The following is a 24,866-nucleotide window of genomic DNA, read 5'->3' as shown; positions in this document are numbered from 1 at the left end:
GGACTGGCTGCTTGGCTTTGAGAACTGAATTCCATAGGCGTTAAAGCATCCGAAAATGCCCTATGGATTCAGTTCTGCAGTTGGGCAGCTAATAAGCCTCCAGCCTTCAGGAAGAGAGAGGAGCTGAGTGCTGTGTCTGCAGAAACACACACAGAGATCCCAGCAGGGATGGAGGTGAGTTATGACCACAGCGGAAAGCCCCGCACTCAGAGCTGCTCGAGGCAGCGGTCATTTGTTGCAGGCTTCCCCAAAGGGCTAAAAAGCCCTGCTATAAAATGGTTCTTCCATCTGGAAGTGGAATGGAACTTAAGGAAATAAACGTTACTGCCTCCTGATGGTTGTAAGCCTGTGCTAAAAATACTCATTGTCAACACAGCAGCCTGGGTGTGCCTAGAAATCAGATTCCGGGCAGCGTAACCCAATAAAACATGGAGAAGACAAACAGACCAGGCTAAAGCCATGGGCCATGCCTGCTCCCTGGGCTGTCCCCAGCAGGACAGGTCATGGCAGGCTGTGGGAGCAGAGACAGGCAGTGCTCCTGCCAAGTGTTCACACAGATCAGCAGCATTATTCCTTAGAAAGCTTTTCTGGACACAACTGGCTCTTTCCACCCGTCCATAGTATGACTCTGGGAGGCGCTGGCCAAGTTTGGGGAACAATTTCCATTACACCATGTTACAAAACTGTCAGCAGAAACATCCTAAATGTCTCTCTCCCAGATAACTGATGCAGATCCTGGCAATTCATGCAGCATCTGACCACCATCAGGAGGCAACCCCCTGCTCCCCTTCTGTCCCTTAGATGTGCCGCCTGCACCTGCTGCAGGAACTCACCTAACACAGCCCAGCCTCACCTGCATCAGCTCTGTGATGCTGGAGAAAACCTGCCGCACCATATCTGACTGCTGCATCGCCACACAAGGATCTGAAGTGCAAGCTTTGGGATTACTGCTTAAACTGCTGCCCTTCAGAAGGGATAACCACCAGCCATTGGCAGAGCCAACCTCTGCCCACTCAGCAAGCCCCACTGCTCACAGCACAGCTAGGGAGCAGCAGCAGCTTGAATTTTCTGTAGCAGCTTTTCTGGTTCAGAGCTTTCACTGCTTCATGTAGCAGCAGAGTTCACCCATTTCAGAGAAACAAATGGAAGTTACATTAAATAAAAAGAAAAAATCCACTTGCTTTTTCTTTATAGTAATTCAAAGCCAGCAAGGGTCTCCATATGCACTCTTAGAGGCTGTCTCCATCCACATGCTGACATAGAGCACTCCTTTCTTTCCTTCCATTGGGATGCTCATCTCCCTTACAGCCTGTTGGAAGAAAATTACAGGGGGAAGAGAGCTACACTTCTGGGGCACCCCACTGTTGGGAGCGGGGCTCAATTACCAACCATCACGGCAAGGAGACTTACGCCTGAAGGGAGCAAACCATGCAGGTCAAAATCCTGAGTTTGTAGAAAGGTTCCAGAACAGGTTGAGAGACATTCACAGTTAAAAAGCAGAAACAACTATTTGCATTCTTTTTTGAATTGTTTATTTATAATCATTTAAAAAGCACAAGTTTACAAGCAAGTCATTCTCAGACCCAGGAGAGCAGCTGCAGAGGTGCCACAGGACACAGAGCTCTGCTATCTGCAGCAAGGCAGCACCCCCAGCCAGAGCTGGGTCAGACCCAGGAGAGAGCCTCAGGCAGCCACTTCAGCCAGGACACACGGCCAGGAGGATCAAGCACAAGGTTACCAAGTGTAAGAGGATCAGGACACGGAGATCTTCTGCCAGAGTGCAGCAAAGTGCTGTGTGCGGGCATCACACCATAAGTACATAAGTGCTACATCCATAAAACAGCAGTGATGATACGCAGATATTCTTTACAGTTCCAGAGCACCCCTCTCCCCTCTGGGACTTGCACTGCCTTCAACTTGAAGGAAATCCAGTTTTATCTCCTCAGATGAGTGCCAGAAAGGGATCCAGCTCCCAGGACCTCTCCCTGGACAGTGTATGAAGAGGGCCATCTCACCAGGGGCTGCTCTCTGGGAATCCCCTCCCAGCCCATGGCCACCCAACCAAACCAGTGGATTCCAAAACCAGGACCAAAGAGCTGATCTGACAGACAGACAAGTGCCAGGTGGTTTCTTCACAGGACGGGCATTGTGCATCAAACAGGAGAAGCTACCATAAGCTTGTGAGGGACAGAGGAGTTAAAAGCCATGGGGAGCAGTGGCACCCATTGCTTGAGCTGCTTCCTAGCTTCCAGCTGACTCCCTGGAGCTGCGGAGCATGTTTATTGTGTGACCAACTACATCAACGTCTCAGTTTCTTTTTCTTCTTCCTGTTCCGGTCCTCACTGCTGTCGTCTGCTTCACTGGCACTGGGGGTCAGAGCCCTCTGGATGACATTTTTCTCCACTGTGTACTCCTGCTCTCCTACCTTGGGGTCCGCTTTGACTAAGAACTCCCCTTTCCGGTAGGTGATGGAGACACTGGTCCGTGGGTAGGTGCCGTAAACCCTCCGGAGATCATCCTTCACAAATTCTGGGAGGTCTTTCCTTGGTCCAAACACCTTTGCAAGCTTCCCCCACTGAAGCTCCCCTCTCATGGTGAAGCCATCTGGCCACGTGTCTCGATAGTGGTCTGACCTGTGGTAGGCAGCATAGGGATTGTAGTTTGCATAGGGATTATACAGTGGGACAGGGACCACAGGGGGTAAATGCCAGGTATAGTACGGATGGAAGTAGGGGTTGGAAGCACTGTACAAGTGGTGGTACTCCACCTGACTGCCCACATAGTCAGGGTAGCTGCTTCTGTCTATCACAAAGGTCATGGGGCGGCTGTAGAAGTTGTGCATGTAGATGGGAGGGAACATCGTGGAGCTGCTTGGGTCTTCCGCTCTCGCAGGGCGCAGTGGTAGGTAGGTGTGGGGAGGAGATGGGATCATGGCTGGACAGTAGTCCCGCGGTGCAAAGCTGGGCTGGTACATGGTACAGGAGCTGGGGCTTTACCCGAGGAATACTTGGCCAGAGCAGTTGCTGAGTTTCAACAGCTGTGAGGACAGGAGTGGAAGAGAAAAACTTTACATTGTTACATGCTCCCAAAACAAGCTGAATAGGGGGGTGCACCTTGCACTGTAGGCAAACCAACAGATTAATCAAAGGATCTCCCCATTCATGCAGGTTATCATACAAACAGGTAGGTCTGTGTCCACATCCACAACTCCTCTGGCAAGTCCTCATGTAGAGGCTTTTCACTTTGGTCTCACTGGCTACCATTCATGTTCAAGGGTGCATTTACCCTGAGGAACTCCGGCCCACAGCTCAATTTGTCCCAACCCTGCCCTCAGAGGACCAGATCACCCTCCAGGGTCCTGAGCAATGTCCTCCCATGACTCATTCTCTCCCCCAAGAGCAGGAAGGGAATGCACACATACAACATGCTTAGGGTTTGTGTTTGTTTTAAACAGCTTGCTGCCAGATGAGGAGAGACCATGCACATAGCAACAAGTTTTTTTTCCCCACTGCTCAGAACCTTCACCCTTAACTACAGAGCTGCCACATGCCAGCAACTCTCACCTGAGGCAAGAGGGTAAATGAAACTTATCCCTCTGTTCAGTGCTTTCCTCCAGTCCAGCAGGAGGTTTGACAGCCCCCAGGAAATTGCTAGAAGCAATGCTGGGTGCTACATAATGGCAGCTTTTCCTTTCTAAACCAGCACAAGGTGTTCCTGTCCCAGGAAGCCCACAATCAGCACTAGCTGAAGCCTGATTTTGCCTCAGGGCAGAACCAAAGCCCAGCCCCTGAACAGCAAAGCAGTCCTGGACCAGGCTCTGCCCCTTTCACTCAGCTGCAACCCAGGAGCCAGAGCTCACCACAACTGCCAAACTCCCCAAAAAGGAACACGGGAAAAGAAGTCTACAGTACTTTGTCATAGCCCTTTAAAAATAAAGGCTCAAGCTGCTTCAATACAATAACGCCTGTATTTGCCTTGACTGAGGTTTACCCAGCACAGCAGATGTCTGGGAAGAGGAGAGCAGGCACCAGGCTCCTGGGCCTCCTGCACCAAAGCAGCCTAAGCACTGTGAGATGGTGCTGGCAACAGGCAGGACAGCTGACAAAAAGAAGCAAACTGAAGAGATAACAGGGAAAACAAGATGGGACTGAGAGCAGATGAGAAAGCTGCAGCGCAGCAATCACGTGCCCAACCACAGACTTGAGGACATATCCCTGGAAGCAGATCACCCTGAGCAGGGTGCTGACAGCTGACATAACCCAAAGAGTGCTCCAGCCCCAGGGGAACCTGCAAAGCTGCCTGGGCAAGTTGCAGGGGCTGTCAATAGCTCTGCTCCACAGCAGCCCAGTGCTGTCCTGTTCCTGCTCCAGCCTGTCTGCAGCCTCACACCCTCAGGGGCTGAAAATGTGGCTCATCTCACCATTGCATCAGTGTATATTGCTCACATTGACCCTCATGCTGCTCCAGTTTCCAGAGGCTGGCTTAGAAAACACAGCTGGACCAAAGTTGTGCTATACCCTATAGAGCTGAGTGAGAATACAACAGATCAAGTGCACTCAGAACCAGTGCCAGCCTGCCCAAAATTCTCCCACGCTCATAGGGAAGTTGAGCAAGTAAGACTTGAGGGAAGGCTAGACCACCTGTAGCCAGAAGGCACCAAAAGCCAGGTGCTGAAAACTAAAATATGAATTTAAGTAGCACTCCCTGGAAGAGGGGTCCAGCCCCTATCCATCCCTTCTCTTCCTCTTTGCTGTTTCTACTTCCATTGTTGGGAAAGCATTAAGTGCGGGAAGGAAGCACCCAACAGCATGCACCTCTCTCCTCTGCTCTTCAGGAGCAGTGGTGGGAGAAAGGAAAGGCAACAAGGCTGACCTGTTTCTTCAGGCTGCTACCTGTTCCTTTCCTTCACATTTGTGTCAAGCTCTGCAGAACCTCAGTAGAACCCTCAGGCCTGTTCCCTGGGGTTTGGAGGTCCTAAGCACGAAAGGGCAAGCTGGGCTCAGCTCTCTACTCCTGAGCCAGGAGCAGCCAGCAGCGCTCACCAGCTTCCTGCTAGCGCAGGGGAGGTGTGGAGGGGCTGGCACTGCTGCGCCCAGGAGCTGCAGTCACCTGCAGGAAGCAACAAGGAACAAACCAGTAAGCAAGGTACCAGCAAGAAACAAGGTTCTTCCCCCTTTGAGCCCTTCCAGCTCTTCTGACCTTGCTAGAAGAGGCTTCAGCCCCACTCAGCTGGAGCTGAATGAGAAGGTTCCCAAGAAGGTCGCAGCCAGATGAACACAACCACTCTCTGGGTTTGGAGAGAGCGCCCTACTTCCGACTCTTCCCGGCTTTGCCAGAGCTGACTCCAACAACTCCTGGTGCAGCTCAAAGAGCCCAACACAACACCACAGCTTCCAAAATACTTGGTCTGCCGAGCAAAGCTTGCTTCAGTGCCAGCTGACCCAGGCAGAGCCACAATGGGGAAATTGCAAAACATTCGCAGTACAGAGCCACAGAATGCTTGGAAGCTCAAGTGTGGAGAAAACCGTTGCACTGCTGTGTTACACAGTTACTTGCTGCAGGTGATGAATCAACCACTAATAATACTGAATAATAACCACTAATAACACCTACCGGCCTGCGGCATTTCTGTGTTTGTAGCAGCAGCAGTTACCTCCTAGCACTAGAGAAGCGTATGGCTTTGCTGGACACTCCCCACAGCAGAATTTCACTGTTACCAAAGCTCGCTTGAATTCAGAGAGCTGTTCGGCTTCTTGATTCTGGGATACAAGAAAACACAACTGTGCGAGTTGTAGAAACCTGAGGAACACAGTCAAACCCATGCTGGACTGCATGGCCTCTGAGAGAAGTGAGCCTGACAGCAGCACTGACCAACATAGAGGTTGTGCCACTGTACCACCACAGGAGCATCTGTAGCATATCTGCAGGTTGCTGTCACCAAGGCAGATCAGGAGATTCCCTTCAGCTGCTTTTTGTCCTCAGCTGTTCCAGCACCCCAACTTTCAGACCTTTCTGGCTTTCTTCCTGCCTTGATCTCCTCTCCACTTCACCAAAAAAATAAAAAAATAAATAAAAAAATCCACAGATCTGTCACCACTTCTCTGAGGCATCCCCCAAAGGTACAGGGATGAGCACAGTAAGAGCAACATTTTCCCCTAACCAAGAGGATGAAGAAGTCATAAGTTATTTCCAGTTAATCTCTATGTTTTTGAGCAGACTCTGCAAAATCTTTGCCATCTGGCAAAGTCACAGAAGCCTTGCTTGGAAAAAAAAAAAAAAAGTGAGAAAACTTAAAGGAAGCTTCAGTGTCTCTGGAAAAGAGACATTACCATCAAACCTACTCATTAATTTCAAATAGACAAGTGAAGGTTGCCTACGTGCTCCCAGCCAACAGAGCCATGCATGTTAGCATGCACCAGGACCTGAGCACGGTGCACATCAATGCACACAGGTGCAGCAGGCACTTTGCTTTCAGACTGAGCACAGCTCCAGGCAGCAGGGGCAGAGCAATCCCCATCTCCCCAGCACCCCAGGGTGGGCAGCTCTGCCCTGTCCCTACAAAAGACCCACTCTGCCCAAGTGTCAAGATCAATTCAGCATCCCAGCATTCTTGGTTTTTTCCACTCGAGGGTGATCATAGCAGCTTGTTCCTGCCCAGAGGAACAGTGCACCCAGCACGTGGGCTCAGATTTGCACTCCAAAGCTCTGGTGACAGTCTCACATGCTTATCCTGGTAGCTAGAAATAGCTTGTGAGAAAGGATTAAAGCAATGAGTCGTCTTATTTTTCCCTTGTCATTTCCTTCTCCCGCCTGCCAGAAAAGATCACTCTCTCTGGTCAAGGTCTCAGAAGAAAATCTTACTCCAGGATAGGCCTCTTGGGTGCTTCTTAGTCAGAAAGAAAGGAGAGGAAGCAGCACAGCGCCCATGCAGCACAATGCAACACTTGGCTCCTCCATCAGCAGGACCAGTTGGCAGGACAGGGCACTTGGATATCTTCCCAGAGGGAATGCTCTCACTCAGCCAGACGTGCCTGGCAGCAACACAGGAATTCCAGTAAAGCACAACAGCTTGGTACAGAGCAGGCAAGCTGGCTCTTCTGGGTCTTAATTTTTAACTAGGAGCACAAATTCCCACGCTTTCTTCATCCTGTAAGCACTTTCATATTTTGCCCCTTTTCCCAAGAGGAAAAAAAACAGCATCACAGGTTTTTGCTACACTCTCCAAGACAACAGTAAACCCGCATGGTTCCAGCAAAGCCCTCCAAGGGGCAGTAAATACTTTCCCAAGAGGTTCCCACATCATCCCTGCTGCATCACGAAGATGTACTTCTGGAAGAGATGAACTCTTGTAGTATCTTGAAAGGAATTTGGTGCAGCAGGGGAGGCAGGCACCCCAGCTGGTGCAGCGCAGCAGCTGAAACCAAGCAGGCAACTCAGGAGGAGCTTGCTGCTTCAAGCTTGTGCCCTGGATATCACTGTGGGTGTGCAGAAATATGCATAACACATTTCCTATAAAGCCACAGTGCATGTAGCAGCAATCAGCCTCCAGGCAGCTGTTACACAGTGCCCCTCCACACCAATTACTGTAAGATATTTCTGGACGGAAACTTGGTGGGGCAGGAGAACACAGCCTTCACTTCTCAGAAGAGGGGTGAGGCTGTTTGACACACTCCCCTGTAGTATCTGGCAGCGATGTGGGAAGGAAGAGAATTGATACTGAAAGCGGTCTGAGAACAGCCGCCAGGCATAAAAGGGCTTTGCAGAGACACACAGGTACTTGGAATGAAAGCCTAACGTTTCCCCCAGAGAGCAGTAGATCTACAGAGTGGAAAAGGTTTGAAAGATTAGATGTGACATTATTAATAGAATCAGGAGAAACCCACCAATTCAGGCAGTTTTGCACGTTTGTTCTGAGGACCTGATCAGGATATTTTACTGGAATCTGGGTTCAAGGAGTGCCACAGGAGGTGGGTATTGCTGCAGCCCCTCCTTATCTCATTTTCCAAGCTGGAAGGCAGCAGACACCTTCACCTTGTCTGCAGGACAGGCAACAAGGCAGAAGATTCCTCTGAGCTCTGACCAGAAAGAGGGCTGCACCACAAAGAGGGCTCCAGCTGGTGCTGGCAGCCATGGCAATAGCAGTGAAGATGTTGGTCATCCCTTGCAAAGACCTTCTGAAGAGGAAGCAGATCTGTTTCAGCTGTTCAGAGCAAAATTCCAAGAAACGCTGAAATCTAGTATAGATCTGGCATCTGGAGTCTGTGCAAAGCCCAGGCTCCATATGAGATCAAAGCATCAGGAAAAGTCCTCGTCATTGCACAGCAAGCCTCTTCTTGACTTTGATGATACAAGAGCCGCTCCCTTGCATACCTCTGCCCTTGCTAGCAGTCAAAAGGCAGCTGACTGCAGGCTAAGGGAGGTTTGGAGCAGCCACCCCCTTCCTCCTCCTCTTGCTGCAGCTGCTGGATAACAGTGTCAGAACAACTGTACTGCCAGCACTAGAAGAAGCAAGCCACACTTCAGGGTTGCACCAGCAGAGCTCCCAGTCAGCCCTGCTTACAACCAGAGTAGTCCTAAACACTACTGCCATTCATCCCTCCACATAGATTCTGGGGTAGCTTTCCCAGTGCTGGCCACACACACACACACACACACACACCAACCCACTTCTCCTTCTTCTGCACAGCTCCTTTCCCCATGGCTTGGTTTCTGGGTGGCTATAAGTCCCACCAGCAGCTTCTCCTTCCCTGTAGGCACCTTTGGCATCAAAGCCATTTTCCTCAGCTGAGTTCAGGTCTCTTCACATCTCAGGATCCCAGCCTGCCTTCCCAGAAGCCACCAGTTTCTTACCCAAACCCTCTCCCAGAGGCAGCCCTGTTTCTAAAAGCTGCTTTCAAGCACTGCTTTAATCTGCACTTCATTGCATTCTTGGTCCCAAGGGTCCCCTCCACATTAAAGAGCAGCTGGCGCACAGCACACCATCCTCCTCCTCCTCCTCCCAAAGTTCATTGCATACAGTTCGTTTGCTGCCCATCTCCTTCATCCGCACACCTCTTCAGATAGAAGGTCTCAACATCAGTTAGTTCAAGCTTCCAAGCTGAGAGATCCTGGATGAGCCCCTTGCTGTCCCTTCTACGGGTAGCTCTCCTCATTTAGATTACAGTGCCAATAAACTGATCCAATGGACTAACTTCTACGGATTGCTCACTCCAATAAGTCAGTTGAAGAATCAATAACCTCATCAACACACTACCAATAACTCTTTGTTATTTGTATCGTTCTGTGCACAACTAAAGACTTTATCAGAAGCTTTAACAAACCACATACTACAGACACTGAATTACAGGTGCATCTCCCTTCCCTCCCACCATCACTCCTTTGCTCTGCCCCCCCACACCAAATCTTGCTGACTGGGGCCTGACTGAGTCCAATGGGCTGTTCAAGGAGCTGGGCTATTTCTGCATCCCAGCAGGTTTGGGTCCTCAGGCTCTTCCACCATTCATAGGTGTCTGCATTCCTGCATTTAGCCAATCCTACCTTCCTTAATTCTTTCATCTAATTTAAGATCCAGTTTCTCTCATTTCAGTACTCACATTTTTGCCCTGCTCATGCCTCCGCTCCTCCAGAAGATCTCCTCCCAAACAATCAATCCACCCCTAAGCACTCCTTCCCCATTGGTCTCAGTGTTGCTACATCCATAACCAAGCCTACTCCTCCTGATACCGTTACCTAGGCAATCTCAGCCTTATATGGCATTACTGATATGGTCTGGTTGGCCTTTCAAGGTTCTGCCCTCTAAGAGTTTCTTCAGACTCCCCTGTAATTATCCAACCACAGCTGTTGACTTCACATACAGCACAACAAATCTTTCAGCTTCAGCCTTGGCTCCCTTTCCTAGCTCCAGTTACTTACAGAACCTCTTTATTGTCCGTAAACAGTTTGCATAGCAGAGCAATGTGCTTTAAACACTTTTCTTTGTACTTTTGCACCATCCTGCTCTCTCAGCTGTTTGATTATGAGATTTTACCCTGTAAGTCTTCTTAGGGGAGCCTTCTGGCTTGCTGCAAAGGCCTGAGTCTATTTCTCCAGAGTGACTACATGCTCATAGTAGGTCTCCCCTCTGCTGCTGCATTCTAGCAACCAACCACAGCAAGCCACTTGCACTTGAGCTACGTGTGTATTGACTGCACTTGGTATTGCATTCCCTGCCTCCTGCGTAGGAGTTGCATTGTTGAGACAGAAGGAAAGAGAAACTCACGGTAATGGACCCTCCATAGCATCAGTGCCCAGACAGGGAGAGAAACAGATTATCTCCGGAATTTGGAGTTGTACAACATGTCATTCTTTTAGCTCATAAAACAAGTTTCTCTTACAGAAAGATGTTTTCAGACACCCATGATATGTTTCTAGCTTAACTTCAAGCTTCTGAGATAAAGTTAGCTGTGGGAATACTGCTGTTATTGCACCCTTAGGGCAAACAGCTACAGCTTCTGCTGACCTTGGGCTCTACAGAATATGCATACACCTTTTCTAACTCCCTGTTGTAAGCCTTTGGACAACCAGAACACAGTTTACAAGTAGCGCTACTGATTTTTTATTTATTTATTTTTTTAAAATGGAAGAGAAAATGCATCCCTGTTTCCAAGAATACAAACATTCAGAGAGATCTATGTTACTTTCCTTAACTGAAGGGCCCATCAGGCTCTATCGCTACAATAACTTGAAGTAGCATCTTCCACAACCAGGAGGTACTCAGAAAGTTACAGGCTGGAGCAGTACCATAAATCAACACCCCCAAGCCAGCTGTACCACTGCACATGGACTTGCTTCTATTAGAGAACAGGGGGCACACAGAAGTGAAAGGGAAATGAAACCCAAACAAAGCTCTGACCTGCTCACTTGTATGCTCATAGCAGCAGTATTGTTTTGCCACAACAACATACTGAAGCCTTTAGTATACAGATAAGTGCAGAAATGAGATTCTGAGTGTACTCACTCCCTCAGGGAAAGAAAAACCAGCCAAGATGATGCCTTTGCTTGAATCAAGAGCCAGGAAGAGCAGGATAACCTGACCTGGGGAAGGCAGCTTCCCTCCTGCAGCCTCCTCTTAGCAGCACACTCTGTGACACACCAGGTAGAGGACTCAGGCACAGCACCACACCTTGCTGAAGCACTTGCCCTCCTCCCACACTGCATGCCCAGGTGAGGAACAAAAGGAAGCCACCAGGCTGCTAAAGCTAACAGGAGGCCCACAGCTTTAAGGGAAGACTCCTATAGGTAGAAAATGGAGAGCCAGGGCTCAGCACACGTTCGTACCTCTGCTGTCCTGCGGGCCAATCTCGAGCACCTGTGCTGCCTTCACGGGCTGCGGCTGGGCTGAACGCCTCCATGCCCCTCCCTTAGTTACAAGGACCGCAACTAACTGCCAGCTTCCACGAGTTTATAAAAGCCGTGCGCTTAGGAAGCTGCTGGTAATCCTACTGTACAAGAGCAGCAGGAAGTAACAGGGTGCAATGGTGCTTCTGAAAACGCAGAGACTGGGCTCCTGTCTCTGTTTTGTAGAAAACAGTGCTGGATCAGAGCAAGGGCTGCAAGGAGAGGCCAAGGCAATGTTACACCTCCGGCTCCAGAGAAAGTGCTCAAAGTTGATCTGGAATTGTAGAACTGGAATTGTTCTCTTATGCTTTGGCCAACGCAATGTAAAACGAACGTTGGAACGTGTTCCTATGCAGCTGATGACGAAGGCGGTAGGAAGGACGCACTCAGGCCAGAGCTCGCCGTTTCCATGGCGACTGGAGGCCAGGCACGCCGCGTTCCGAGCAGCCATAGAGCAAACAGCGTGCCTGGCTAGAAGGGCCCTATGGAGCCCGACCCACCGTGGAAGCCACCTCCGGGGAGGGGCTAACGCAAATGCAGCAGCGAGGCCGTCATTTCCCACTCCCCTTCCTCGAGCTGCCCTCGAACAAGATGGCGGTGGCGGGAGGGGTGGCTTCGTTCGCCAGGGCGCAAGATGGCGTCGGGGTGGGGTCGGGGAGCTGCTGGGTGCGCATGCGTGAGTGCGCGGTTCGGTGGGGCGACGCCGGTACCGAGCGCAGGTAGGCGGGAGTGGGGGGTGGCTGTGGGGTGGGGAGCGGTGCCGTGCAGCCCCTGGCTCGACCCCGGCCCGGTGCGTGCTCGTTTGCAGTGGAACTGGGGGTTCTCACGTCTCGTTTCTTGGCCTGTGCTTTGCAACGCGGCCGGGCCTCGCTCGGCCCCTCCGGGAGCTGCGGGGAAGATGAGCTGTGGCCGGGGTCACCGTCCGGAAAAGGGTTGGTGTGGCACCGAGGGATGTGGTTATAGCGCCCGCGGGGGGTGGGCTGATGGTTGGACTGGAGGTCCTTAGTGGTCTTTCCAACCTTAATGATTCTACAGTTCTCTGCTTGAAAACGGTGCTGCTGAAACTACCAGCTGGTTTGAGATGTTAATTATCTAATTGTTGTCTGCAGGGTCGTTCTGTTTACATGCATGAACTCAGAAGGAGGGATGGAAGCATCTGATGGAGGGATTGCCTGTAACGAGAAGGGTGTTGTCCAAACTGTGTGTGATGTTATCTGTCATTGTTGAATTGGTAAATAGTGCTGGGAAACACCCCCACGGGGCTCATCAGAGTGGTGAGTTTCCTTGTCAGGCCCAGGAGGTGGTGAATTTGTGGGGGCTTCATTGCTTTACTCTTTGATACCAGGCTGTTAGGAGTCTGTTGTTGGTTGGTTCCACATATCGCAGTATTTTGTGCCCCATAGAGACCCACTTCTAGCAAGTGGATTATCTGAGGAAACAAGTTATTAAAATTCTAGAAGTGCCGCTGACAAACTGGTGTTGCAGGTAGACCCACCTGTAACAGGGGACCTGAGGTCAGCGCTCACCAAAAGAACTTGTCACTGGCTGGCCATCCTGTCCAGGTGAAGAAGTCCATAACTGTGCTGCTTCTGGATGAAGGTGTCACCTTTCATCCTGGGGGCCTGGAAGGAGTTAATGTACCTGATGCTGTGCAGTATCAGGGCAGGGAGCAGCAGCTCCTTCATCATTCTGGTTCCAGCCTGGCTTCTTTGGGAATGGGGTTGGACCACCACCAGCAGCAGCAACCCTGGCATGACTGACCTTAAGGAATATCTAGAAATAGCCTCCCTGGAGTTGCTTATCCCATCCGAGGGTCTTTTGTGTTGTGGGTGTGGAAAGACAGAGCTGGTCTTAGCTAGTAAGCCTCCCAAACTCCAGAATATGCAGCAGAGGCACTGTAGTGACTGCTGGAGCAAGGGCAGGCTTATTGAGATATTTACTATATTCCTGTATTGCTCACATAGTGGAGAATGCATTGGAAAGTCTTGCTGTTGCTGTGGTCAGGTCTGCAGATGGCTACTTCAGTGTACAGGAATTGTCTGGCTCTGCTTCAAGGACTGGACTGGGCCAAGATGCCCATGCATGGTTCTGCTGCCAACTCAGTACAAGTGGCTTCAGGTGTGGCATGTGTGGCTCCAGTGCTGGAGCTGGTCTGTTCCAAGCCCAAGGGTTGCTGTTGTGGTGGGGCACAACAGCTTGTGAACCCAGCTGTGAACTGACTAGGAAGCTAAAACAGATGCAACAGCCCCAAACTGCAATGTGTTTCCAGCTGCCCTTTGTCAGCACGCTCAAACAAGTGCTTTCCTGGTAGATGGTGTTCAAACATCCTCCTCAAAAAAGATAAGATCTGCAGACGTCACTGGCAGGAGCAATGCCAGATGTCAGATGCGGAGGTGGAAGTGTTCTGAAGTAAAGGCTGGTTGCTTTCTAATTTACGAGCTTGTTCCTTTATGGCTGTGCATTATTACTCCCTCTTGCAACTCCTTTCCCCCTTACTTCTTAAAGCCTAATTCTGAAAAGTTCTGAAATACTCCATGACTAATGCTCCGTCCCAAGGAAAAAGGTTATGAAAATACCACTGTGGCAAGCTTAAATAACACAGTGCTTTGGATGTAGGGACAAAATCTGCTTTTTTATGGCTACTATAATTTGTTTCTTTTCATCTGCATGTTTTCAGAGGAGGGAGTTTAAAAAAAAAAAAGCTTTAACAACTATCTCAACAAAGTGAAATGACTTACACATGTCAGCTGGCTGCGGGGGTTGCACGTCTGTGGGGGAGTTACTGGGGAAAAGGACAAGAGGAAGTGGAATGTAACCTTTTTTAAACAGCACTGCATGGTACCGATGAGAAAACAAGGTGTCTCTGGAAACTTGAGCAGCTGTGCTGCGTGCAGCTTGTGCTCAGTGAAGTGCCATTCAGATGGGATGTGTGCGGAGTGCAGTGCAAGTACTGAGCCTGGCTTTGCTTTCAGGCAGGATTCAAGTAGCAAAGTCGAGTCCATGTTAGTGTGCAGGTAATGGCTGTGCCATCAGAGCTGGCCGTGCTGGATCTGATGTACTGCTCACTGTTAGTAGCACTTGAGCTTTTAGCAGGTTTGTCACATATCCTTTAGCCTTGCCTCTGTCCCAGCAACAAAGCAGCTAATCACTTCTGTAAGTGTGGAAGTAGAAAAGAGAGAGAACTTTTCAGGGCTGAGCAGTGAGGAGCTCAGGCTCAGGGCATTCGTTTCCCTGTAGTTCTGGTGTGACTGCAGAGCAGCTCCCTGCTGTTGCTTTGTGAGTCTCCTGGGTGTGCACGAGGAGTGCTGGGGCACCACCAGCATGCACAGTTCTCACATGAAGGTTGCTAGAGGGGATTTCCCTGACTGTTTCCTTCCATGTATTGCATACAGCTGTTTTCCAAGAATTTGTCTAATCCTTTCAACTTGCCACCCACCCCTGCAACCTCACTTGACAGCACATCTCAGACATTTGGTACCTGCCAGTATTTCCAGGTACTCAAAACTGATTTCCTGCTAATTACTTTATCCTGGCACAGATCTGTTCCACTTTCCCTCTACCCACTCTGCTTGGGACTCTGTGTCCTTCTGAGCTTTTTGACCCTGCTTTGATGGCTCCCAGCTGTTTAGTCTTTCCTCCAGCAGTGGCTACTGCATCACTTCAATTGCCCTCTTTTGCTCTCCTCTCTGCAGTAACCTCATAGCTGGCTTAGATATGCATACAGTGCTAGAGATCTGGGCACACTGAGTTTTCATACAGTCCAAAATGATGTTATGTGCCTTGTGCTCAATCCTGTTGTTGCAGGTGCCCAGTACATGCTGGCATGACGTGCCCTTGAGCCAGTCCCCTGCAGAAAGTTTGTGGTGAGAGGCACAGGGCTTACGGGTGGGTCTGCTGCCCCAGCTCTGTTCTTCTTAACCTTTATCTTTATCCATCACAAATTCTTGATTCCTTTTCAATTCATGACCATATGGAATGCAACTTCCTTTTGATGCTTGTCAGCATGTCTGTCTTTAATTACACCTATAACTGTTCATTGTCTGGCTGAAGTCCCTCTGGAGCAGCGTCATCCTTTTATCTGGCTGTGGGTTTTGGTGTGGTGGGATGTGGTGTGATGGCTTAGTCCCATGAGAGCTCTGCAGTTGGATCCAATTGAGTCTGTCACTGTAGCAGGGTTGATGTGCCGTTTCAATCTAGTGATGTAATTGATTGGAACAAATGCTGTGCCTGCTCCTGCTGGGCTAATTATGAGGAATTCCTTGGACCGAGCAGAGCAGACAGATATCTTTTGTTTTTCTAATCTTGCCTAGAAGTGGTCAGACTCATGGCTTCTGGGAAATGCTTGAATGGAACTGGAGTTTCATCAGTTTTCATACCCAGCTGTTCTTCCCTTGATCTGCTGTTTCTGCATGGGCTTGCTGTGGCTGATGTTGCAAGCCCAGAGGATTGCCTTGGTGCGTCATTTCCTGTTCCAGACATGCTGCGTTGTGAAACAGTTCTGTGATGTGTCTGAACAGGGTGCTTGGCTCTGGAGGGCTGCACTGGCAGTTGCAAGGGTCATCAGCTCCTTTATTTTGCTTCTGGCAGCATTGAGGTAGCGACCCTGTTGTCACCTGTCTTGTGAACGGAGCTTTTTGGGATGGCCCAGGCTGGGAAGCTGACTGATGCTGATTTAAGAGCCCTTCACTTCTCACCAGATATGAAATGCATCCGTCCAAAGAGGTGTCCTGTGTTTTGCCTTAGGTCTGTAGCAGCTGGAGTGTGAGAGGGGGCTCAGTCTGAAGAGCATGGGCCTCTATCATGGGAAGATGTCCTGCTGTGGGGATGGGCTTCCTAGCCGTGAGCTGTGGCTGGTGCTGGCTGAGCAGTCCTTCCCTCCCTTCCCCTCCTACCTCAGCCTTTTGTGAACATACAGTGGCTTCTTCCAGGACGTGACTACTGTTTCCACTTGCTTTGCTTCCATACATACTGCTGCCTAGCTGAAGCATCTCTATTTCAGCTTCAACATTCAGAGTGTCCCAAGATGTGCTGGACAGCTGCTACTTGACTTTGGGTAGCCCTTGTTGCATGATGGCACCATGTCTGCCGTGTGCCATCAAATTCTGATTGTGTCTCTTCCTACCACAAAGCAGCAATGCTACTTGCCATAAATACCTCCTGTCTGAGTGAGTCCAGGTGCAGTCAGCTGTGGCTGCCTGGGGACAGCAGCATGCATGTGTGCGATTACATCAGAGCTGTTGTCACTTTTATTTGGCTGAAAATTTACACGGTACCTAAAAACGTCAGTGGCCAGGTCTGTTTTCTGAAGGCTGCTTTGTTTGTGCCACGTAGCTTGATTGTTCCTGCAACCTTGCCTTTAAAGAGATGGAAGGAACTAATCAGCTGACAAAGAACATTAAAGTATAAAGGGCAGGGCAGGGACAGTGTGCTCACAAAGAGATGGCTGCGCCCTGAGCCTGGCCTCAGCTTAATGGGACAGCTTTAGTGCAGCAGACAGCTTCCAGCCTCATAAATCCCATCCAATCCACTTTTGAACAACTCCTCAAAGCAACACTAATTCTGATCTGTGCTGGCAAAGATTTATCAATTCATTTCATTCAACTAAGTTCATGTAATAAATTGAATCTGTATTGCTTATTTCTTTTTTTCTCTTTTACAGGAGCAACGATGGATTGGCCCCAGCAAAGATGTAGCAGGTGTTGTGAGAAGACATGCCATCTGAAATGGAGGTGATCCATGGAGTTGGATGCTGACCCCATCGTCATGGGGTTGCGGCTGCTGGCTTGTCTCTTCCATCTGCCCACTGCAGTGATCTATGGGTCCTGTTCGCTGTTTGTTTCCATTTTGCACAATGTATTTCTCCTTTACTACGTGGACACCTTTGTCTCTGTTTACAAGATTGATAAACTGTCCTTTTGGATAGGAGAGGTTAGTCTTTTGCGTGGATTCCTACTCTTGTAACGCTCTCTGAAGCTGAGACTGGTTCTTGTTGTGTGCAGGGCGTTTGTTGTGATAGTTGCATTCTTCTTTGAAAAGGAAACAAGGGAGTCCTCTGAGTGCTAATCTGGGCTTTGCAGTTTTTCCTGCTTACATAAACAGAAAACAAGCTGGGATAGGAAACCTGGGGACTTTGTTCCTATGGGAACATTGGAGTGTTTTACTGGTGTGGAAAACCACTGGGTTTGCTCTGATAGTGGCTGTTGTCACAGGGGAATTAAACAGTGGTGATGGTGCAGAGGAGGTGCACGAGAGGTTCCTGTGCTCTGTTCACTGTGCAAACTCAGCACTGCTCAATTCAGTAACAGAAGTGCATCTCTCCAGGAGCTGTCTTGTGGTTTGTTTCACTGTTCTGTTTCTTTCCTAGACGGTGTTTCTGATCTGGAACAGCCTCAATGACCCTCTGTTTGGCTGGCTGAGTGACAGGGTGTTCCTTAGTACACAGCAGTAAGTTATGTTCTAATTAAAAAAAATAAGCTTGGTGGTGGGAAAGGATAATTATTTCCACCTGGGGTGCCTCAAAGTTGTTCTCAAATTCTTTGCATTATGGACCTGTTGGCCATTAGCATTTCTCATGTGCTTGCTTCAAGCTTTTAATGACAATCATGGTGTGGCTTCCTGCATCTAGTGGCAGTGGTTTAAGTGTTGGTTGAAATAACGCAGCACTACCTGAATTGTCAGGGAGCTCCTTACTCTCTAGAGGAGGGAAAAAAAAACCAACACAGATATTTTCTTCATGCTTCCTGCACCCATACTTTTTGTGAGTTCACAGACTAGCTGAGAAGTTATCTAATGTGGGTACTTGTTCAATGAGCAGAAGCTGTATTGATGTCTGGGCATCATAAGCAACTTTCTTAGAGAGAAAGGATGCATGATTGTGCTCAGTTTTATTCAAGAGCCTAATGCTTTTTGTCTTCTGTTACAGGCCAGGAGCAGAGATTCCCTCCCCAGAAGTAGTTCTGAAGAGGCTCAGGGCACTAAGCCACAATGGCCCCCTCTTTGCCATCTCTTTTCTGGCTTTCTGGGTTGCCTGGGCTCATCCTGGTTTGCAGTTCCTTCTCTGCCTTTGCATGTATGACAGCTTTCTCACCATGGTTGACCTCCATCACAATGCCTTGCTTGCAGACTTGGCTGTTTCAGCAAAAGACAGGACTAGCCTCAACTTCTACTGCTCCTTCTTCAGTGCCATAGGCTCGCTCTCTGTCTTCATGTCATATGCAGTATGGAACAAGGAAGACTTCTTTTCCTTTCGCATATTCTGCATCGTGCTGGCTGCCTTCTCCATCGTTGGCTTTACCTTGTCCACACAGCTGCTCCGCCTGCGATTTGAGACTGATGGGAAGGCAAAAGGGGACCAGGAATCAACCTTAAAAGAGTACGTGTCATCAGTTCTCCAGCAGGTGATGAAGGCTTAACTTATGTCTTTAGAGTCCTGTTATGTACTGCAGCAAACTGTAGGAAGATCCAGGGCAAGGCAGACTATTATTAATTATCTGTGGTTCTTGTCTGTTGCTACAGTTTTCAGAATCACCTCTGGCTGAGGTCACTTTGGCTTCTAAGGCCCTCTGAAAACAGGACAAAACTGTCTTGTGGCACCACCGGCCCAAACTGGAGGCAGAGCCCTGACCTGCTGTGTGGTCTATCCAGTGTTTGGAACATGAAATGAATTAATATCTAGAGCACCCACTGAGGCCTGTGAGTGGCAATATGTCAGAAGCAGCTTATCATTAAAGTATTCCTGCTTGAGCATGAGACCACTTCAATGCCCATTTCCTGTGGAGTAGGACAAGCAGATACCTCTTACCTTCTTGCTCACTTTGCCTGCCTGGTTATATTGCTGAAACCAGCTGCATCATGACTTAGTTCAGCTCCTTTGCTTTTCTTTGGGCTGCCTCACTTGTAGCTTATAACAAGAGACTAGCACTGTGTTCTGCTAACACAGCAGATCCTGATGAGATCTGCCAGGTGAGCTAACTGCAGGGATCTGGAGTAGGAGTGTAGTGGCTGATGCACAAATGCTTTTATCAACAGAAATTGTAGGACTTAATGTTATTTGGAAGATCTCTAGAGTGTTGTCCTCACATTGTTGTGGACTCTGCTGTTTTGGTCCAAGGAGAGGGAAGGTTTGAATGAGAGCTGAGGAGGGACAGCTCTGCATCTCCACAGAGGCTTTTCTATGCTTGTGGTAAAGGATTCACAGCTGTGAATGTAGTGTTTTGTTGTTTGTTTTTTTTACTTCCTCTCATCTTTCTCACTGTAGGCTATACATTGAGAAACCCTCTGTTCCCCAGGAGAAGAGGATCACCCTGGCTGAGTATCTCCAGCAGCTCTCTCGGCATCGCAACTTCCTCTGGTTTGTCTGCATGAATCTAATCCAGGTAGGTGCCGCAGTGACGCGCTGGGGTTCGGGGGATGAAGGCTGGTTATGGCTGTTGGGTGATTCAAATGCATGCCAGCTTCCCAGGAAGGATGGGGAGTTTCTGATGTCTGCTTGCTTTCAGAGCCTCCTGCCCTTGCACAGTGTAATCCATCAGCTACCTGGTAGCCATTATCTCTACTTGTTCAGGAACTGTCCTCAGGTCACATTTGTGTGGTGCTCCTTCCTCTGCAGTGCAGGCTCAGTTACAGGGGACTGGTTGAGCTCTGCACAGCCCATCTGGGATGCAGAAACACCAGGCCTGGCTTGTGATGGGAAGAGTTCAGACTACAGTTGGCTGGCTTGGCTTTCCCGAGGCTCATGTCGGTGTTCCCACTACATCCAGCTGGATCTACCTCCCATCTGGCTTTTGCAATTTCTATTTTTCACTCTCTTCATCAGTTACTACCAAATGCTGTCAGCCTGCCCAGCTTTCCTGAGCTTAATGTGCTGAACTCAGAGCTCCGTCTCCCCATGGGTAATCAGTTCCCCTCAGGCAAGCTCTTAATGCTGGTTTGCGTCTTTGTGTTTGGGCCTTATAGCCTTCTTATGGTCTCCCTCTTGGCTGCTGCTCCCACTTGCTGTGCCACTGCCTCCTCCTCCAGCAAGGTGGCCACTGTCGTCGCTTCCTTGCTGTTCCTTGCCCCAGCAGTGCTGTGTACTGCATGTGTGCTCTGTGAGCTTGCTCGTGAGGAATGCTTCAGCAGCTGGGATGTGGTATTGACGCCAGGCAGCCCTGTGGTCTCAAAGCCTACCATGCCATAACCTCCATAGCCAAGCTCTTGCTCTGCTGAAGTACTTGGGGCTCATCCTGTGTGATACTTTGGCATAAGGCTCATCTCTTGAGAGTGTAGGAGGCTGTTAGCTTTTTTTGTTCAATCTTACTGCTGTTGCTGCTTATCAGTTTGTTTGTGCACTGCTTTCACAGGTTTTTCATTGCCACTTTAACAGCAACTTCTTCCCCCTGTTCCTGGAGCACCTGCTGTCAGACCAGATCTCTGTATCTACTGGATCCTTCCTCCTTGGTGAGTCTCAGAAGGGACTGGAGGGAACAGCTGAGTTAGGGTCTGGCCTGAGTCTGGATTGTCTCTTTGTAAAATTCAGTTGGGGAGAAGTGTGCTCACAAACAGGTATTTGGGCTGTAAGATTCACACCTGCATACACCTCATAAGCTTCCTTGGCACTTCTGAGTCTTCTTTCTTGGGCACAATAAAACTAATGTGGAGTCTTTTTCTAGTGGTGGAGAGCGTGAGGTGCTGGATCCTGCCTAGACTCTGCAACTCCACATAGATTTTGTTCTCAGTATGACATGTCTGCAGATACAGCTCAAAGATGAGCAGGAAGCACAGCTCCTAATTTAGTGCCTCTCTATGGCATATGGAGTGCATCCAGACTGCCTCAGGTCTGTGGCAGACATCCTGTAGGGCTGTTGTCACCCTGGGAAGTTTTTGTGCGGGCCAGTTCTGGTCACACTGTCCAAGTCTCATTGCTGCTCCAAGACAGAATCCCAGCCTGTGTATGACACTGGGCAAAAACTTTTGCTTGAGTTTGGTGAAGAAGGCCTCCCTCTGTAGGAAGTGTATGTGCTGTGCCACAAAAACAATTGAATGCATCTGCTACCAGCACCCCTGCTTTCTGTGTGTGTGTGTGTGTGTGTGTGTGTGTGTGTGTGTGTGTAGGGGGGGGTGGTGGTGGTGGTTAGGTATTCTGCATCACCTGTCCTCCCATGTTGGCAAGCTTTGTCTGGGTCCTGGGGGGATAGTGGATGCTAAAACTCTCTCAAGCTTCTGTGCTGCTGTCTCTATTCAGGTGTTTCCTACATTGCCCCCCATCTCAACAACCTCTACTTCCTGTCCCTCTGCCGCCGCTGGGGTGTTTATGCTGTAGTCCGAGGACTTTTCTTCCTGAAGCTGGCTCTCAGTGTTGTCATGCTCCTGGCAGGACCTGATCAGGTGTATCTGCTCTGCATCTTCATAGCGAGGTATGCACACAGCACTTGCTTCCCTTGCTCTCTGGCAGCTGGGAAGGGAAGTGACTTGTCCCCATTTCCCAGAGAGAAGAGTAACCAGGGTCACCGTGGCTTCCAGCTCTGGTGTCTCCCTCTAGCAGCTCCCAGCTCAGGATTAGTCAGTGCTGAGTCTGCTGGCTGTGCAGGCAGCAGTGAGGGAGGCAGCAATGTTGGGGCTCTGCCGTGTGAGACGACAAAGACTTGGCAGGGCTGGTGGCTGCCTGGTAGCAGCCCATGCCAGCTGCTGAACTGAGCTCCTGTTTTTTTTTCTGCTGCCTGCATGGAGTGATTGCCCTCAGGATGTGCTGCAGCTGCCTCTTAGTCCCAGCCCAGTGTCTCATCCCCAGGCCTCTCTGTATGGCAGGTCCAAGGCATCACTAGAAGGCACACAAGGCTGTTATTGCTAGAAGCGTTCCTCTCCAGTAACCAGGATTTCTGAAGGTGTTATTTTAAGTGTTAGGAAACCTTTCTAATCTCTCTCTCCACTTTCTCTGATCTCCTCCTTACTCCTCTAACTTCTTGGTGCTTTGCCTGTTGTCCTGCAGCAACCGGGTGTTCACAGAAGGGACCTGTAAGTTGCTCAACCTGGTGGTGACTGACTTGGTGGATGAGGATCTTGTACTGAACCGCAGAAAGCAGGCAGCTTCAGCGCTGCTTTTTGGGATGGTTGCTCTGGTCACCAAGCCAGGACAGACCTTCGCCCCCCTGATAGGCACCTGGCTGCTCTCTGTGTACACAGGTAAGTGCCCTTGAGAAAGCATTGCGGTAGGAGAGGGCAGACTTGGGAGCTCAATGCCCTCCACAGTGTTTTGGGTGGATGCAGAGCTCTCTCACTTATGAGGCTGGGACTGGTCTCCGCATCTCCAAGCCCAGTCACTGGGAGAGAGGAGCATTCCCAGTGTCCCATCTCAACAGACTGTTCTTCTACCCCAGGCCATGACATCTTCCAGCGTAACCCCTTGAGCAACGTGGTGAGCGCCCAGCCGAAGCTGGAATCTGGTACAGTCTTGGAGCCAACTCTCCGCCAGGGCTGCTTTTATCTCCTCGTCTTTGTTCCCATCACATGTGCATTGCTGCAGCTCTTCAGTTGGTCTCAGTTCAGCTTGCATGGGAAGCGTCTGCAGATGGTAAAGGCTCAGCGCCAAGGCCGAGCACCAGAAATCAAAATGATCTAGGGGTGTTTGTGCTCCTGGCGGTGCTTCTGGTTCCAGGCTGGTGTGGGACTGCTGGCAAAGTGAAGGGATTGCTGGCTGGGAAAGCCCCCATGTTTACAATTTAACTGTGATGTGCTGTGATGCTGATGTTTACTCATCCCAGGAGGTGGCCATGGGGAAAGCAGAGGAGTGTTGAGCATGTACTGGGCTTGGGATAGGTCACTTGGCTACAGCAGTGAGAGCATTCTGGCCTTGCTGGTCCTAGAAAGCACAATTCTAGGGCAGGTCTGCAGCACATGCTAGAGAGGGTTGCATCCCTGGTGTGATATTCTAACCTGGGCATACCTCTGACCCGCAGCCCCTCAGGCAGAGCAGAAAGCGGGGAGCAACTGGAAGCCTTTTCTGTAGAGCCCTGTAGTTTTTGGGAATGGAGGGAGAGGTTTTTCAGGGACCAGGTAACAAAGGAGGATTAACTTCAGAAGAAGAGGTGATATGGGAAGACCCTGAAGGCCTTTCTCAGTAGCTGGGAAGACCTCTCTCACATTCAATGCCATGGTTCTTTGACCAAATCTGCTCTTAGGCTTGTTTCTGGGACAATATCTTGCACAGAACACAAGGCTCCCTCCTACGAGGCCTTGCACAGGGAGGTGCTGGGCTCAGAACCTGGATGTCTCATGGCATCTTGTTGCTGGTGTTCATCCTTTTTCTCCTTAGCCCCTTGCAGTGAGCACTGTTACAGCAGTGCTTCCCATGTTAGCTGGTAGGTTCAGATCAGGGAAGGAGCCTGTAACACAGCGGACAAAACGCTTCCCCTCCCAAGGCTGACACTGCTGCCTGCGTGAAGCAGCTCAGTGCCTTCCCTTCTTGCAGGTGGAGACTCAGCCTGGAGACAGCAGGTCATGCTTTTGTGCCTTCTATTCCATTGAGAAGCCTGTTAGACATAACACGGGGCTGAGATTTTACTTGTCGGGGAGAGAGACATCTTCTGTGCTTCAAAAAGCACTGGTGATAAATTCTTCTGGTTGCTGAGTGATGGAGCCAAGGAGAAGGGAAAGTTTGGCCTCCTCTGTCTGGGAGCAGATGGGGCAGATGGTTACCCAGAGATCTCAAAATGAGGGAGTGTCTCCTCAGTCTTAGGGTTGCTGTGGGCAGGCAGAAGCGATGTGCTCAAGTAGGATGGGTAAGCACTGCCCCGTGCTTCCTGCAGGAGGTGGAGATTCGCTCACATTACTGCTGTTATCCATTCTGTCACCTCCCAGGCCTTCTGTACCAGGTTCCCTCTGCAGACGCAGCCCACAGATCTGCTATCTTGCCTCAGGACATGGCTGCCTCCTGTCTTGGACCAAGACATTTCTCTTGTGAGGCTCCTGTTGGTCTTACTGGTTCAATCATAAGTTATTTGTGTAGATTTTAACAAAGTTTGAGAATGATTATTCATTTCATAAATTAAATACAATTTTTTTTTCTGTATTGCTGTGGTCTCACTTGAATTGGCAGCCACCCCATCTGGCCTGGTGTGGGCTCAGCTAACCACGCAAGGCCCCAGGTGCAGTGTCTCTTGGTGGGGTGGGAGGGAAGTAGGAGCAATGGAGTTATTTCAGGATGCTGCTTGACCCATTTGCAGCTGGTAGTCAGTCAGGAATGTGCTATCTAATAGTGGCAGCGTAAGTCTTAAGACAGCAATGCACGGCAGTTTTACTCTGGCCTTTGCCAGTCTGTGGCTGAGAACCAGGTCTAATATGTTCCTGCTCAGTGACTTTCTGGCAGGTGGATCTGACATTTCTGGGTTCATGCAGTGGTAGAGGGGTGCAATCTATAGTGCATGGGAGAAAATGAGATTAATCAAAGGAGTGGAGGGTGAAGTAGGCATCCCTTTCCAGTGAGACTGGGTGCTGGGGCTAAATCAGTTACTGCC

The 24,866-nt window shown here is 49.8% G+C and overlaps 2 protein-coding genes across 12 annotated transcripts; one reads left to right on the top strand and one right to left on the bottom strand.

Moving 5' to 3' along the window:
* Positions 1–1,515: 1,515 nt before the first annotated feature.
* On the bottom strand, positions 1,516–11,933 carry CUNH10orf95 (chromosome unknown C10orf95 homolog). Of its 4 annotated transcripts, none has more exons than XM_052676592.1 (2): positions 11,317–11,933; positions 1,516–3,037 (listed from the first exon to the last, which is right to left on the bottom strand). In XM_052676592.1, the coding sequence occupies exon 2, from the start codon at positions 2,972–2,974 to the stop codon at positions 2,300–2,302; it is 675 nt and encodes a 224-aa protein (XP_052532552.1). In that variant the 5' UTR covers positions 2,975–3,037; positions 11,317–11,933; the 3' UTR covers positions 1,516–2,299. The 4 variants fall into 4 exon arrangements, with proteins under 4 accessions (XP_052532552.1, XP_052532554.1, XP_052532553.1 ...); XM_052676594.1 differs by lacking the exon at positions 11,317–11,933 and adding an exon at positions 10,997–11,167; XM_052676593.1 differs by lacking the exon at positions 11,317–11,933 and adding an exon at positions 11,074–11,167.
* Positions 11,934–11,966: 33 nt separating this feature from the next.
* Positions 11,967–24,411, top strand: MFSD13A (major facilitator superfamily domain containing 13A). Of its 8 annotated transcripts, XM_052676584.1 has the most exons (10): positions 11,973–12,095; positions 12,486–12,650; positions 17,036–17,304; positions 17,741–17,820; positions 18,299–18,748; positions 19,634–19,751; positions 20,718–20,814; positions 21,599–21,770; positions 22,343–22,536; positions 22,731–24,411. In XM_052676584.1, the coding sequence occupies exons 3-10, from the start codon at positions 17,113–17,115 to the stop codon at positions 22,970–22,972; spliced, it is 1,545 nt and encodes a 514-aa protein (XP_052532544.1). In that variant the 5' UTR covers positions 11,973–12,095; positions 12,486–12,650; positions 17,036–17,112; the 3' UTR covers positions 22,973–24,411. The 8 variants fall into 8 exon arrangements, with proteins under 8 accessions (XP_052532542.1, XP_052532546.1, XP_052532547.1 ...); XM_052676582.1 differs by lacking the exon at positions 12,486–12,650 and having other exon boundaries at positions 11,967–12,095; XM_052676586.1 differs by lacking the exon at positions 12,486–12,650 and having other exon boundaries at positions 11,967–12,095; positions 18,299–18,773; positions 19,665–19,751.
* Positions 24,412–24,866: the final 455 nt, after the last annotated feature.

Source organism: Tympanuchus pallidicinctus, unplaced genomic scaffold (genome assembly GCF_026119805.1).
Source record: "Tympanuchus pallidicinctus isolate F22 unplaced genomic scaffold, pur_lepc_1.0 scaffold16, whole genome shotgun sequence".
Taxonomy (NCBI): domain Eukaryota; kingdom Metazoa; phylum Chordata; class Aves; order Galliformes; family Phasianidae; genus Tympanuchus; species Tympanuchus pallidicinctus.
This window is presented reverse-complemented; position numbering and strand designations above follow the sequence as displayed.